Below are 15490 nucleotides of genomic sequence, written 5' to 3' on the forward strand. Positions count from 1 at the left end.
CTATAATGAGAACTACAAACCACTGCTGAGAGAGATTGGAGAGGATACAGGAAGAGGGAAGGATATTCCGTGCTCTTGGATTGGAAGAATCAACATAGTGAAAATGTCCATACTACCCAGAGTGATATACAGATTCGATGCAATCCCCATCAAAATTCCAAAGACATTTTTCTCAGAAATGGAAAAAACTATTCAGACATTTATATAGAACAATAAAAGACCACGAATAGCCAAAGCAATGCTGAGCAAAAAAAATAAAGCTGGAGGCATAACACTGCCTGACTTTAGGCTATACTGCAAAGCTATAATAACCAAAGCAGTGTGGTACTGGCATAAAAACAGACACACTGACCAATGGAATAGAATAGAGAATCCAGAAATCAACCCACACACTTACTGCCATCTGATCTTTGACGAGGGCGCCAAGCCTATTCACTGGGGAAGGGACTGCCTCTTCGGCAGGTGGTGCTGGGATGGCTGGATGTCGATGTGCAGGAGAGTGAAGCTGGATCCATACCTCTCACCGTATACTAAAATCAACTCAAAATGGATTAAGGATTTAAATATACACCCTGAGACAATAAAACTTCTTAAAGAAAACATAGGGGAAACACTTCAGGAAATAGGACTGGGCACAGACTTCATGAATACGACCCCAAAAGCACGGGCAACCAAAGGAAAAATAAACAAATGGGATTATATCAAACTAAAAAGCTTCTGCACAGCAAAAGAAACAATTAACAGAGTTAAAAGACAACCAACAGAGTGGGAGAAAATATTTGCAAAATATACATCTGACAAAGGATTAATATCCAGAATATATAAGGAACTCAAACAACTTTACAAGAAGAAAACAAGCAACCCAATTAAAAAATGGGCAAAAGAGCTAAGTAGGCATTTCTCTAAGGAAGATATCCAAATGGCCAACAGACATATGAAAAAATGCTCAACATCACTCAGCATCCGGGAAATGCAAATCAAAACCACATTGAGATACCATCTAACCCCAGTTAGGATGGCTAAAATCCAAAAGACTATGAACGATAAATGCTGGCGAGGCTGCGGAGAAAAAGGAACTCTCATACATTGTTGGTGGGACTGCAAAATGGTGCAGCCTCTATGGAAAATGGTATGGAGGTTCCTCAAACAATTGCAGATAGATCTGCCATATGACCCAGCTATCCCACTGCTGGGAATATACCCAGAGGAATGGAAATCATCAAGTCGAAGGTATACCTGTTCCCCAATGTTCATCGCAGCACTCTTTACAATAGCCAAGAGCTGGAACCAGCCCAAATGCCCATCATCAGATGAGTGGATACAGAAAATGTGGTACATCTACACAATGGAATACTACTCAGCTATAAAAACGAATGAAATACTGCCATTTGCAACAACATGGATGGACCTCGAGAGAATTATATTAAGTGAAACAAGTCAGGCACAGAAAGAGAAATACCACATGTTCTCACTTATTGGTGGGAGCTAAAAATTAATATATAAATTCACACACACACATACACACATACACACACAAACCGGGGGGGGGGGGGAGAAGATATAACAACCACAATTATTTGAAGTTGATACAACAAACAAACAGAAAGGACATGGTTGGGGGGGAGGGGGGGAGGGAGAAGGGAGGGAGGTTTTGGTGATGGGGAGCATTAATCAGCTACAATGTATATCGACAAATTAAAATTTTTTTAAAAAAAATAAATAAATAAAAATAAAAAATAAAAAATAAAAAAAAAAATTTAGAAAGATAGAAAGCAAGTTGAAGAATATTAACTCAGCAGAGAACAGAAAAGTGAAAACTACTTGGAGAAAGAGAATGAAAGTGCAAGCTACTCCATACCACAATCCCATAAAGACTCAGGAATTGTAGGTGCTAAGCATCTCTGAAAGGGGACTAAGAGTTTTTTCCTAAGAGTTTTATAGTTTTAGCTCTTACATGTAAGTCTGTGATCCATTTTGAGTTCATTTTTATGTGTGATGTGAGGAATGGGTCCGGCTTTATTCTTTTGTATGTGGATGTCCTGTTGTTCCAGAGCCATTTATTGAAGACTCCTCTTTTCCCGTTGAGTTATCTTGGCGCCCTTGTCAAACATCAATTGATCATAAATGTATGGGTTTATTTTTCAACTTTCAGTCTATACCATTGATTTATACATTGGCATACTGGTGCCACGCTGTCTTTTGATTGCTGTAGCTTTGTAGTAAGTTTTGAAGTCAGAAGTGTAAGACCTTCAGCTTTGTTCTTTAAAAAGTTGTTTTGACTATTACGGGTCCCTTGAATTTCCATATGACTTTTAGGATCAACTTGTCAATTTCTGCAAAGAAGCCAGCTGCAATTTTGGTGGGCATTGCTTTGGATCTTTAGCTCAATTTGGGGAGTATTGCCATCTTAATGTTGAGTCTTCCGTTCCATGAATACGGGATGTCTTTTCATTTATTTGTGTCTTTTTAAATTTCTTTAACAGCGTTGTATAATTTTCATTGTACAAGTCTTGCATCTCTTTGGTTATATTTGTTCCTAAGTGTTTTGTTCTCTTAATTTCATTTTTGGATTGCTCATTGAAATATATAGAAATACAATTGATTTTTGTGTGTTGATCTTGTATTCTGCAACTTTACTCAACTTGTTCTTGTATTTTTTTAGTGGATGCCTTAGGATTTTGCCCTAGATGTTTTAACATATGTACTTAATATAAAAATTTAAGTTTGACTGTTATCTCTGCTTTTCTTCTGAAATAACACAAAGACTTCAGAATCCTGTGGCAGGCAAAATATTTAGCAACCCAAAAATGCTAAAGTCTGAATCCCTGGAACCTGTGAATATTTTATCTTACATGGCAGAGGGGAGTTAAAGTTGCAGATGGAATTAAGTTTGCTAATCAGCTGACCTTTAAATAAAGAACTGACTTTAAAATAAAGAAGAGCGGGTCATAATCTGAGAGAGATTTGAAGATGCTACGTTTGCTGGCTTTGAAAATGGTGGAAGGACCTGCAAGCAAAGATATATAGGCAGCATCTAGAAGCTGAAAATAGTGTTTAGAACTCTCAGTCTGGGTACTATAGGAATTCATTGCTACTAGGTTCGTTATTGCTTATAGGTCTTTGCAATAGACGTAGCTAGACATACTCAAAACAAGGAATTGTGAATTCATACTGATATTTCCAATTCAAAATTAAGATTACAGGGTTTTTCTTTACTTCTTTGGTTTTATATAATTATCTTGGTTCCTAATGACATTAACCTAACTGCCTATTTGCTTTATCTAAATATATATGTATGGAATGTTCAAAATAAATTGTACTACCAGTAAAAAAAATAAATAAATAATAATAATTTAACATAATGATACTGTATTATAGATCATAATTTAAGTATTTCCTTAATTTGAGAATTTACATTTGTTTCTAATTTTTAGTGACTCTTTAAAATTAAACTTTTGAGTATTCTTTATACAAAAGAATTAACTTAAGGAGGGTAAGTTGTTGTTGGCCTTTAGCATGAAAGGTTTTTTATTTCTTTATCACCTGTTTATATTTTGGTTTCTTTTTGGTTTTTTGACTCAAATTATAAATCATTAATTCCTTTCCCCCTTTAGTCTACCAATTCTACCACGCATATATATACCACTACAAATTAATCTGCCACTCCCTACCACCAATACTAGGTATAGTGGAAAAGAAGCACACATTGGAATCATTCAGAATTGGCTTCATATCCTAGCACCTGTAGTTATCATTTGAGTGATTTGGGATGAATTAGTTAACCTCTCTAAGACGCAGTTTCCTTACTTGCAAAATGAGGAGCATAATCCCTACCTTATAGGTTTGTTGTGAGGATTAAATAGCATATTATATGTAGAACATTAAGCATAGTGGCTAAAGTATAGAAGTACTCAGTAAGTCTAGCAGTATTTGTTATTATTTTTACTATCAAATCATTATATTAGAATACTTTCCTACCCAATCCCACCTGATCCACTTCTCCCAGAAACTCTGTCCTCTTTAACTGCAAAAGTCACCTTGCTGGCCCTCAGAATATGCCATGCTCTTTTCTAGTTCTAAGCCATTGCTTATGTTTCCTCTTAGAGTGCCCGTGCCTTTCTTTCCCAAAGCCTCTCTCACCACCATCTCTTCATCCCAGTTGAGCACACAGACCCCTGTCCTTTTGCTGCAGCTCCCTATTATTCTCCCTGTTGTAAATCTTGGACTTCTGTGTTGTATATCTCTCATTGTTCAGCACTGGGTATGTCGAATGCTTCCTGTTTTCCAAATATTGTTCTTGTATGCCCAAGAAATCTACAAACAATTGAAGTCCTAGAGTAGAAAAAGTTATTAGAGGGAAGAATTGGGAGGAGTGACTGGAGGTAAAGATAAAGTTGATGCAAAAAAGAGATACTGAGTGAGGAGCAGGAGAAAGAGTGGCAATAGTTTGGGGTTAAAGAGGCAGAACAATTCAAGGGAAGTTAAGATTTTACCCTAATTTTTTGTATAAGTGTCTAGCAATATCATGAATGTTATATATTAATTAATTATTAACAAATATTTTTGAAGTATTCACTCATTCTTAATTTCTCTTTAGCTTAGGAAAGAACTATCCATTCTTCATAAATTCCTCTCTAATCTTTTTAATAGGTCTTTCTTTCCCTTAGTAAAATACTAGTCTTGATCAGTTTTCTGAGATTTGGGAAGACTGGAAGAGTGTGTATGACATGTATGTGTTCCATTCTATATGTGACTTTAAAACTGCTTTTCTGTGGGGTGATCTTTACCTTCGGAGCACCATAAAAAAGATATTCCTTTACTGTTACTCTTTAATGAATTACCAGAGAACAAAAATATACTCATTAATAAGAAGGCTGAACTAGTGACTGTTTCTCTTCTAAATAGTAGAAGCATTAAACTCACAAAATTTGCGTAGCCATGTATAGTCACAGTATTTAAGTATTACTTAAAACTGAGGCTTGTTTTACAATGCAATGGTATTATCTTACCACAAACATTTGTCAAGAAGTCACAGATTAGTAATTTGGTGAATATATTGTTTAGGTAATCTTTTTATTTTATTTTTGAAAGTTGAAAGTGAGCTTAACGTAGACTTCAAATTGTTTCTGTAATCTAACAGGATAAACTTTTTTGGAATTGTTTTTAAACAGGGCTTCATAGAATACTACAGGTTTATAATGTTTGGTACTTAGATTTTTACCTACCTTATTTTTCTGTTTTGTTTTGGTTTTTATAAACTTATTTATTTTAATTGACATATATTAATTGTACATATTTATGGGGTACAGAGTTATATTTCAATACATATATATAATGTGTGATAATCAAATCAGGATAATTAGCATATCTGTCATCGCAAAAAGTTGTCATTTCTTTGTGATGAGAGCATTTCAGCTCCTCCTCTAATTTTTAAGCAGATTTATCTTAAAGAAAATTACAATCATAATTTCTTTTATATAATAGAATTTTGGCAAAAAGGTAAAATTATTGCTCATTTGTGAGAGATTTTGCTGTAACTTTAAAAAAGCTTTAAGTTCCCCCAAAATAATATACAATCTAGGAAAACTGACTTACATGAAATTATTTTTTTAAACAGCTTTATTAGGGTATATTGATATAATAAACTGTACATATTTAAATATGTAATTTGTTCCTTTTTTTTTTTACCATCTTAACCAGAAGTATATTCATATTGTTGTGCAGCATATCTCCTGAATTTTTTCATCTTGCAAAACTGAAACATCTTGCAAAACTGAGTACTCATTAAACAAGTACTTTCTATCTCTACCCCCTGCCCAGTCCCTGGCAACTACCATTCTACTTTCCATTTCTATGAATTTGACTACCTACAAAATCTTCTTTTTTTTAAACCTAAATAATGGGGAGGTAAATACCAATGAAGAATGTTTATTAAGTATACTATAAAATTAGAGAAGTTACTAAAAACTAATGACTATGTTTTTTAAAAAAGAAGAATTTATCTCCTCCTTTGTCGACCCCTACAAAATAAGTCATCTTAAACAAACACTTACTCTAACAATGGTGCTGTTGTAAAAATGTTTTTGAAAATAGCTTATGTTGGGCTGAGCCCGTGGCACACTCGGTAGCGTGCTGCGCTAGCAGCGCGGCAACGCTCCCGCCGCGGGTTCGGATCCTATATAGGAATGACCGGTGCACTCCCTGGCTGAGCGCCGGTCACGAAAAAAAAAAAAAGAAAATAGCTTATGTTGTCTTTCTGTGATCTCAGCAAGGAAACTTCTTCAGGAGAGAAACTATTTAAAATTATAGATGAGGAAAGATGCTACGTAAGATTATAGATAAGGAAAGAAAGTGAAGAAAAATGTGAGAGAAACAATTCATATTGAAAGAGTTCACCTCCAGTTAAAACACACTTACAAAGAATGCAGTGGAATAGGTGTCCTGGGTGCCATCAAAGTGTATTAGATGAGAAAGAATATTAAAATGAAGAAAACAGGAAGGAAGGAATTGTCATGGTGAGAGTAGAAAACTAAGATGATGTAGGGAAGAAAATATCAGAACAGTTTCAAAGGTAGCTGAGTTCCCAGCCTGATAATCCATGACATTCAGTTTGTTTAGTGATCCTTACCAGTCTTCAGAAGTAAAAGAGGATAAAGATTAAAAAAAAATAAAAAGAATTGTTTGTTAATTCAGTAATATATATTCCACTCACTCTTAGTCGTCTGATATGAAAATTACAAACTAACTCCTTTTTAAAATGAGATTCTAATAATAAATATTAAATAATAAATTCAAATAATTTAACCACTGTAATTACCAGTCAGGTTATTCAAGAATGCATATACAATTTAATTCCTATAGATAGATATAGATTTTTTAACAAAAGTTTATATGGTAAAAATATCTTTGTCTAGTTTTAGAATTTCCCTGTTTGCTCATTTATTTGTGAGACTTATATTTAAAGCACTAACAATATTCCAGGCACCTAATAGAAAATTAGATGTAGAACAGGAGATGTAGAGGAGAACAGAAAAGGATACCTTGTTTCTTATGGTATTACCCAACGATCAGTCATATGTTATATTCAGTCTATAACAAAGAGATAGTTTGTACTGGAGAACTGAACCAACTGATTAATTCTAGGGAATGTAATTCTTGTAAAGATATATAGTTAAGCCTGATAATTTTCATCTTTTGTATTTTCTTGACCTCCTTCTTGCTAACCCAGGACTTTGTTTCTGCAATTGTCCTCTCACTTTTCTTCACCATCAATCTTTCATCCTCTGTTGAATCAAACCCATCACCGTACAAACATGCTTTAAGATCTCCTATCTTCTAATAAAAAACAGTTCCTCAGCCAGCAACCCCCTGCTCTGGCTACATTTTTCTTTGTGTCTTTAGAGCAGAACTTGAAGAAGTTATCTTTTCTGACTTTTTCTACTTCCTGGCCCCCTATTCTCCCTTGAATTTACTCCAGTGTGGCTTTTGCCCGCAGCACTCCCACCAAAATCATGTTATCATGGTCACCACCACTTCTACATTACTAAAGCCAAGAGCATGTCTCGGACTTTATGAACTTGACCATTAGACGAAATTTATGAAGGCTTCCTTCCTGCCACATTATCGACTGTCAGGTTTTGGAACTTACTTCGGCTTCCTAGTATTTTTGACTGCTTCTTTTCAGTCTTTTCCTTCTTTTCCCACCCTTGAAACCACAGTTTCTCAACCTCTGCATTACTGACATTTTGAACTGGATAATTTTTTGTTGTGGGAGCTGTTCTATGAATTGTAGGATGTTTAGAAGTATCCCTAGCTTCTACCAGTAGCACACACATCCTTAGTTATGACAACCAAAAATGTCTCCAGAGCCAGCCAGATGTCTCCACTTGAGACCCACTGCTCTAAATGGAGGAGTAGCCTAAGGCTCAGTCCTGGCCCCTCATTTCTTCTTTATCTGTACACTGGGTGCACTCATCCTTCCCATCTAAGAAGTGATCCAGAAAGGCAGACTGAGATAGAAAGTGCTTTGACCATCTGTCTCTGCCAGGTTTAGTAGAGTCTATACATTCTAGCAGGCTCTCTTTAGGGGGAAAAAAAAAAAAAAACATAATTACATATACAAACTTAACTGTGAAAGTGATTGTAAGTGATTGTGAGTGGCATAAATATGTCCCACTTAATCCAAACCAAATGTAAGCTCAACTCACTGCTCTTTAGCCAGATCCCCAAAATGCCCTCTGTCACTTCATCACTAACCAACTCAAGGGGAAATCAGAACGGAAAGGAGCAGAGTCGTAACTGATTGGTTACAGCTGAAATACGTTACTTTTTATAATTTTACCAAAAACAAAAAGCCACATGAATGTGTTTCTGTAGCCTTTTCTAGGGCATTGAATAGGGCCTGTGCAAGAGGAAGCCTTAAATCCTTCTGCACTTCTAAGGAAGATAACCACATAACAGGCTTCAATCTAGGCCCAGTAAAAACAGATACTAAAGGAGATAGGCATGTACTAATGTTACCATTTCCAGGCCCGGGTCCCCTGGATACATGAAAGTATCTGTCCTCATAGCTCTGAAAGAGAAAATTTGCCCTTCAAGAGCTAAGTTGAGACCCACTGATTTTCAGTATTCTGGGTCATTTCTAGAGATGACAAAAGCAGGAAAATAAACACAGATTCAATATGAATTTTCCATTCTTCTTTTGACAAATAAACTTCCAAAATACCCTCAAAGGAATGTTAATTGATATTTCATTGTTAACAATTTAACTGTTATTTACTGATTGCTTATTATATACCAGGTTCCCACTCCTTTTTGTATACCCTAATTCTTATAGAAAACCGTGAGATTTAGTCTCATTTTACAAATGAAGAAAATGAGATACAGAAAGGTTAAGTAATTTGTCAAGTAAATGCTAGTTGTTAGAAATCTGTAATTTTAAAAAAACAGCCTTTTAAATAATTTTTTTAAACCAGTGTCAAGATTATGACTACTTTGTGAAATAAATTAAACTTCTGGTTGTGTTCTTACCTTTGGAAATAAAATCCTGATTTTGGCGGGGATTCTGCATGTTTAATACCCTTAGTTAAGTTTCGGCTATAAAGCCCAAGGGAATACTTTCTGACAGGCGTTAATTGACTTTTTACATGGAATCCTTTGAGTAGTAATTCCACTGGCCATTATTTTTTCTTTCAGATACTGGTTTTAAGTGTAAATTTCTTTTTTCCTGCTGTACATAGGCTGTGTCCAGAAATTCTGTGGCAAGTGATTTGCTGTAACTTCTGGTTGGAAAGGTTTCAGAAAATAATTGTGATTGAAGATGGTTTCATTATTTTTAGTGTATGACAGGAATAAAACATCCATTAACAATTACAGCATTCTAACTAAAAACAGTCTGTACCACACAATTCTGAACCCAACTTTGGGTCTCCAATCTGATAATGTTATCCAAAGGATCTTTGTGCATAATAATAATAAGCATAATAATGGTTTGTGTACTCTTTTAAATTTATTAATAGTCACCCATTTCAAATGTAATTGGTTTAAATCAAGTGATTTTTAGTTGCGAATGAGCTTGTTTTTTACCTTATATCTGATTTAACATCATGTTAACAAATAATGTAATAGTTTATTTCTGTTTAGATGTTTGGAAACTGGACATTTGGCACCTTGGTCTTCACAGTCATGGTTATTACAGTCACAGTAAAGGTATAGTACTGACATTAGAAACATGAACACATTTTGTGTCTGTATAATTAGCATTAATTTTCTTCATTTCTTTAGTCATCGATAGATATTTTTCCCTTTTCCTTTTTTAGTAATAAGTAATTTCAGTAATTGCTATTTTAATTATTCATTTAAATTTTTGTCAAAAAATATTTTTAAGCTCATTATTTTGGAAAGTCTCAGTTTATTTTTATGGTCAAATAAAAATCTCTGAACTTTTGCTTCTCTGTATATAGTGCAAGATAATACAATTTGTTTTATGCCATGAGGTTGAGAATAGAGTAATCACCTGAAATTTCAATGCTGCTTCCTCACAGAAGAAAAATACTGTAAACTTGAAATTGTTCAATTTCATACAAGGACCCTTTTATTAATATTTACTGAGGGACTATGCCATGAGAGTTTTAGACATTTATAATTAATATGTTTTATTCTTGAGATTTATCTGAGAGGTTAAAGTTTGATTATTTTATATTTCTAAGGATTTTTTAAAAATTCTTTTTTTCAGATGGCTTTGGAAACACATTTTTGGACTTGGATCAACCATCTTGTTACCTGGGGATCTATTATATTTTATTTCATATTTTCTTTGTTTTATGGAGGGATTCTCTGGTGAGTGACTGTATTGTATTTTAATTATATTGATTCAACTAGAACAAACATTTATTGTGATAGGTTAATTATAAACAAATTCTGCTCAGAATAGTTTTGAGACCCTATCCTAATCATTAGTTCACTTCATTCAGTTGATCTTACTGATATGGAGGAAAAAAAAGAAACTAACATTTATTGAATACCGCTGTGTTCTAGATGTTTTATATATTATGTTGATTTATCACAATAATCTTATTATTCCCATTTTTTTCCATGTGGAAACTTAAAAGTAGCAAAGCCAGGATTTAAACCCCAATTATCTTACTTCATAATTAATTTTCCTTACACTAACCATATTACCTCCAAAGTATTTATTAATGTGTGCAATAAAATAAGTGACATAGAGTTGTTAAACTTTGTTGAGTTAACTTCTCTCTCAAGGTTAAATAGTATGCTTCATCTTCAGTGGTAGAATCAGACAGTCAGCTAGCTACTCTGACAGACTAAAAATGAATGCTTCTCCTAGGATTCTTTGGTAAGTGATGGACAACTAAAGTCTCTCTTTTGGAGAATTTATTTATTTATATTTGCCTGCTGTACCTTTGATCCATTTATCAGGCAAAGAACTTCTGAAGGTAGGCAAAGAAAACTTGGATTAGCTAAACATTAATTTTCATTTAGGATCACTAAAGGATATTCTTCTGTGTTTGTTTATAACCCTCTTTATTTCTCCGTTTCTTTCTACATTTCCCCATATTCTTTTGAAGAACCCAAAAAATATCTTTACAATACCTACTACTATGTAGAACTAGTATTTATGAGTGCATTTATTTAAAATATGTTTTTGAAGAAAAGCCTCTGACTAAAGCTTTCAGTATAATATTTGGGTAATCAGTTTTTTAATTGCTCAGTAGAAAATATTTTGTTCTGTACTTTTTCTTGCTTCGCTTGGTCTCTTAAGTCTTTACTATGTTATTTTTTTGATATCCTACCACTAAGATACAGTTACCTAGTCAACTACTTGCTACTTTCCTGCTAATAAAAACTATAATTGTTATTTAAATAATTAAATTGGGTTTTATTTTTAACAATTAAAGTCTATCTTGTTTTATTAGTTATTTTGTTAATTAAATTATACTGATTCAATTTTGAAGGCATTTTCCTGGAATACTTTTAAAATTGCTACCTTCAAATGGAGTGTGTTTATATGGTATCTTGATTTAAGTATTTCAGTTTCCACTTTTATTAAGCCCACTGTCTTTCTTGACAGGCCATTTTTGGGCTCCCAGAATATGTACTTTGTGTTTATTCAACTCCTATCAAGTGGTTCTGCTTGGTTTGCCATAATCCTCATGGTTGTTATGTGTCTATTTCTTGATATTGTAAAGAAAGTATTTGACCGACAGCTCCATCCTACAAGTACTCAAAAGGCACAGGTAACCACTTTTTATATTCAATATCTTTTTATTTAGGGGTCTTTAATGATATATCACTGTCATAATTTGCTTATATCAGAAAATAGAAAAATTACCTGTTCCTGTATCAAGTATTTTACAATATAAACATTGTTAAATGTGACATTTTTAAAGTTGTTTCTTATTATTTCTGTTAATTTTATGACTACTGATAAATTATAATTTTTCTAAATTAAGTTGAGTAATTAATAAAACTCTAGGTTTTTAAACATAAAACGATCAAGTTATATCCAGATAATAATAGTAAATATGTGTTTAATAATGTTATCACAGCATTCTAGCAGATACATATAATTAAGATATATAGCCATCTCATTAGAAACATTAGAATTTGAGTAATATTTTTTCAGGTTATATTTTCAATAAAAGAGCATGAAATAAGTTCTTTAACCTAAGTAATTTTTACAGAAGGATTTTTATAAAATATATTCTCACTAAATATTTATTAAATAATTGTTAAACTATAGCACATATTAACAATATGTTACATAGTGCTTAAAAATGTGGTCTTTGGGGCCTGATAGATCTCAGTACAAATCCCAGCTCTGCCACTTGTTAGCTCTGTAACTTAAGAGTCTCAGTTTCTTCATTTATTAAAGTTATGATAGAAACGTCTCCTTCATTACCTTTCTGGTAAGGATTAAATGGAAGAATGTTCAAACACACAAGTGTTAACTACTTAATTGAAAATTGCCTTTTTGGTATATTTGACTAGTACATGAGCTAGAAATCCATCTTTATTTGTCCTTTTACCTATACCATAGTACTGGGTATGTACTCTCAATATATTCTAATCAACTCTTAATGCCCTCATAAATGCTGAGTTTATTAATCATTTAGTTCTGCCCAGATTGAGATTTTTTCCAACATGTTTGCTACGTGCCAAGCAAATTTTGTTTAAATTTGGAAATTCAGTTGTATGTTCATCCTACAAATAGAAAAAGTGCTCCCTAAGTATTTAGTGATTTGAGTTAGAATTTCTAAACAGTGCATTGTTTTTAATTTCAGTTGGCCATATCAACAAAATTTCTTTATTTGCTTTGTTGACTTGTCCTTGACAAGTCACTTTGCTGCGCCTCAATTTCCATCTCTGTACAGTCAGAATAATATTAATACCTTATATGATTGTTAGAGTAAAATGAAGCACCTGACACTAAACCTGTATGTAGTAAGTCCTCAGTAAAAAAGTTACTGTAAGTATGATGAGATGAGGATGTTGCTGTGTGATACTGATCTCCAAATGGGGCTGAAGAAATTTGCATACTCTGATTACTCTATCTGCCTATGAATATACCAATATGGACAGACTTTTCTGTTCTGCAATATATTACTGAAATGTATATCAGAAAGCTTTGCCTATCTTAATTTCTAATCTTCAGAGATAAATATTTATAATAAAAGAATAGTATTATTAATACCTTCTGTATTATACTTTTTCTAGAGCTTTATGGAAAATAATTTATCATAAATAATCAGATTTATTTACATTTATCCTTAGAAATTGTATGTTAGGCAGAGCACTTGCAAACTTATGATGTATTTTCATAGAGATTTCTTAATGATATAAAAAGTGCTAATATTGGTTTTTGTTGCCTTTTCTGTATCCTCTTTTTAAAGGATTACACAGGAAATATTTGGTACCTTAGGTGAGCCTTTAGACAAGAAAAAAGTTTAAAGTACTTATATATATTTTGGTTCTTTTACCATGAGTTAAAATTAATTTAAAAATGGAATGCACAGTAAATCAATCATTTATCTGCGTGTGAAATCCAGTATAATCTTCCTTTCTGGCTCACTAGATTTATTTTCAAATGACTTAACCTGAATGTTCTAGATGGTCTAATCCAAGAAGGAAATCTGTACTTCCACATAGGGATCTTCTAGCCTGCTGAGTTTTTTATTTTTACTGAAACAGTGTATAGTCATTCAAATCTCATATGTAACATTATTCATTTGCTAAGGCAATAATCATTATTATTTCAGCTTTATACTGTCACTTACAATTTCAAATGATGGAGAAATGGTTAGAAAGTTGTCAGCTACTTCATTATTTACCGAAAGTAGCAAGAAAAATCATATCAAAAGAAGAGTTGTTAGCATTTACTCTGAGCTTTGTTTTTCTTCAGAATAACAATGTTGTGTTAAGAATGAAGAATAAATTCTTTTGATGGCAGAACCAACAGTGCTACAATGTCAGTCATGTTTGTGTACCATGTATGATATTTCCTACTCTTGTAGGAAAGGCTTGTCCTATGTCTGTCTCTTAGGTGATGAATACAGCTCACTGACTTCTTGTGTGTCCCATTCCTTTTCTGTCCACTTATAGATGTACTCCAACACAGTTGCTTTAAGTGACGAGTTCATCGCACTGCAGCCATTGTCGAGGGCAAGGAATCAGCTGAGCAAACTTAGGTAGAGGAGGAGTAGAACCTCATTAACTATTCTGCATGCTAAAGCTCATTTAAACAATATCCAAAAGATGAGCAGAGGCATGAATAAAGACTCGGGCATTTTTGTTAGCACAGCTCTGTCTCTGACTAATTTGACCTTTATTAATATATATATTAAAACCTAAAAAATATATCCATTTCTTCTTTGAGAAGAAAATTCAAATGAAAATTCAGCATGGGAACAGGACAGAGATCTGTACCTTATTATATATTTTTACACCTTAACTACTTTTTCTAGCACAATTCTAATGCTTCTGCTTGTCATGTTATTCATATTTAAGAATGCTGCTGCATGTTGAGTAATTTAAGTTGTTACTTGGAAGTGGGAGTTGCCCATTTTTAAATCTTGCCTTATCTGTGTTGTAAATACATGTGCGTATTTGTGTTTGTACACTGTAATGGCTGCTGAAGTATTTTATATTCTTGCTATTATTTAGTGCATCTATAAATTGAACAAACTTTTGATATTAAGATACCAAACTATTAAGTTTAACTCCAGTATGATTTGAAGGGGAAAAATAATATAACTAAAATTTTTTTTAGTTTTTGCACTTTTTAATTTCTTGTCCTGTCATGTCTTATGGATTCTTAATCATTTAACTATTTTTAACTATTTTATATTCTTTAATTTTTTAATTCTTTTTTCTCAGGTTTTTAACCTTTTTATATTCACTTGATCAAATTAATGCTTTGACAAAGCACCATTTAACCTTTTATGTAACTCTTTGAGTTCGTAATTTTGAGCTACTTCAAAGTTTTATCAAACTTTTTGGGTTTTTTACTAAATAGCTTCAAGATTTTTAAATATTCTACTTTGAATTACAAAGGTGTAATAATTATAGATGAATATACAAATGAGTGCTTAAGTGGATGTCAACCAAATTTCACGTTTAAAACAAGAACTAAACTCAGAACAAACTTGAAGATTTGCCTTCACTTTTGGTTGAGCCAGATACGTGTATCACAATTTTACCAGTAGGTGGCTTTCTGAAAACAGTGAGTATCTATCATACTTTTGAATATCTAATTATTTGATTCTAAGGCAATAGGAAAGCTCATTATTTAAAAGAATACTCTGGATAACTCTTTTTGTCAAATGAAGATAACTTTTGCATTGTGAATAATCACATTTTTATGAAATCATATTTTCACATATCATGTTGTCTTAAACCAAGCCACATTTTTTAAGCAATACTGGACTCAAAAAAATGGGGAAAGGAGATCATAAATCAAAAAGATCCCAGG

At 32.9% G+C, this 15490-nt stretch overlaps 1 protein-coding gene across 8 annotated transcripts in view; it reads left to right on the plus strand.

The window, feature by feature from the left end:
* The window catches only part of ATP11B (ATPase phospholipid transporting 11B (putative)), a 129500-nt gene that overhangs the window by 101428 nt on the left and 12582 nt on the right, over positions 1–15490 (plus strand). For 7 of the 8 annotated variants that reach the window (XM_063104337.1, XM_063104383.1, XM_063104354.1 and 4 more), the window contains 3 exons: positions 9643–9708; positions 10235–10338; positions 11591–11756. In XM_063104337.1, coding sequence (XP_062960407.1) covers positions 9643–9708; positions 10235–10338; positions 11591–11756 — 336 coding nt within the window. Of the gene's footprint in view, positions 1–9642; positions 9709–10234; positions 10339–11590; positions 11757–14121; positions 14208–15490 lie in introns of all 8 variants that reach the window. The other variant, XM_063104346.1, reaches the window with a different exon arrangement.

Source organism: Cynocephalus volans, chromosome 1 (assembly GCF_027409185.1).
Source record: "Cynocephalus volans isolate mCynVol1 chromosome 1, mCynVol1.pri, whole genome shotgun sequence".
Lineage (NCBI taxonomy): Eukaryota > Metazoa > Chordata > Mammalia > Dermoptera > Cynocephalidae > Cynocephalus > Cynocephalus volans.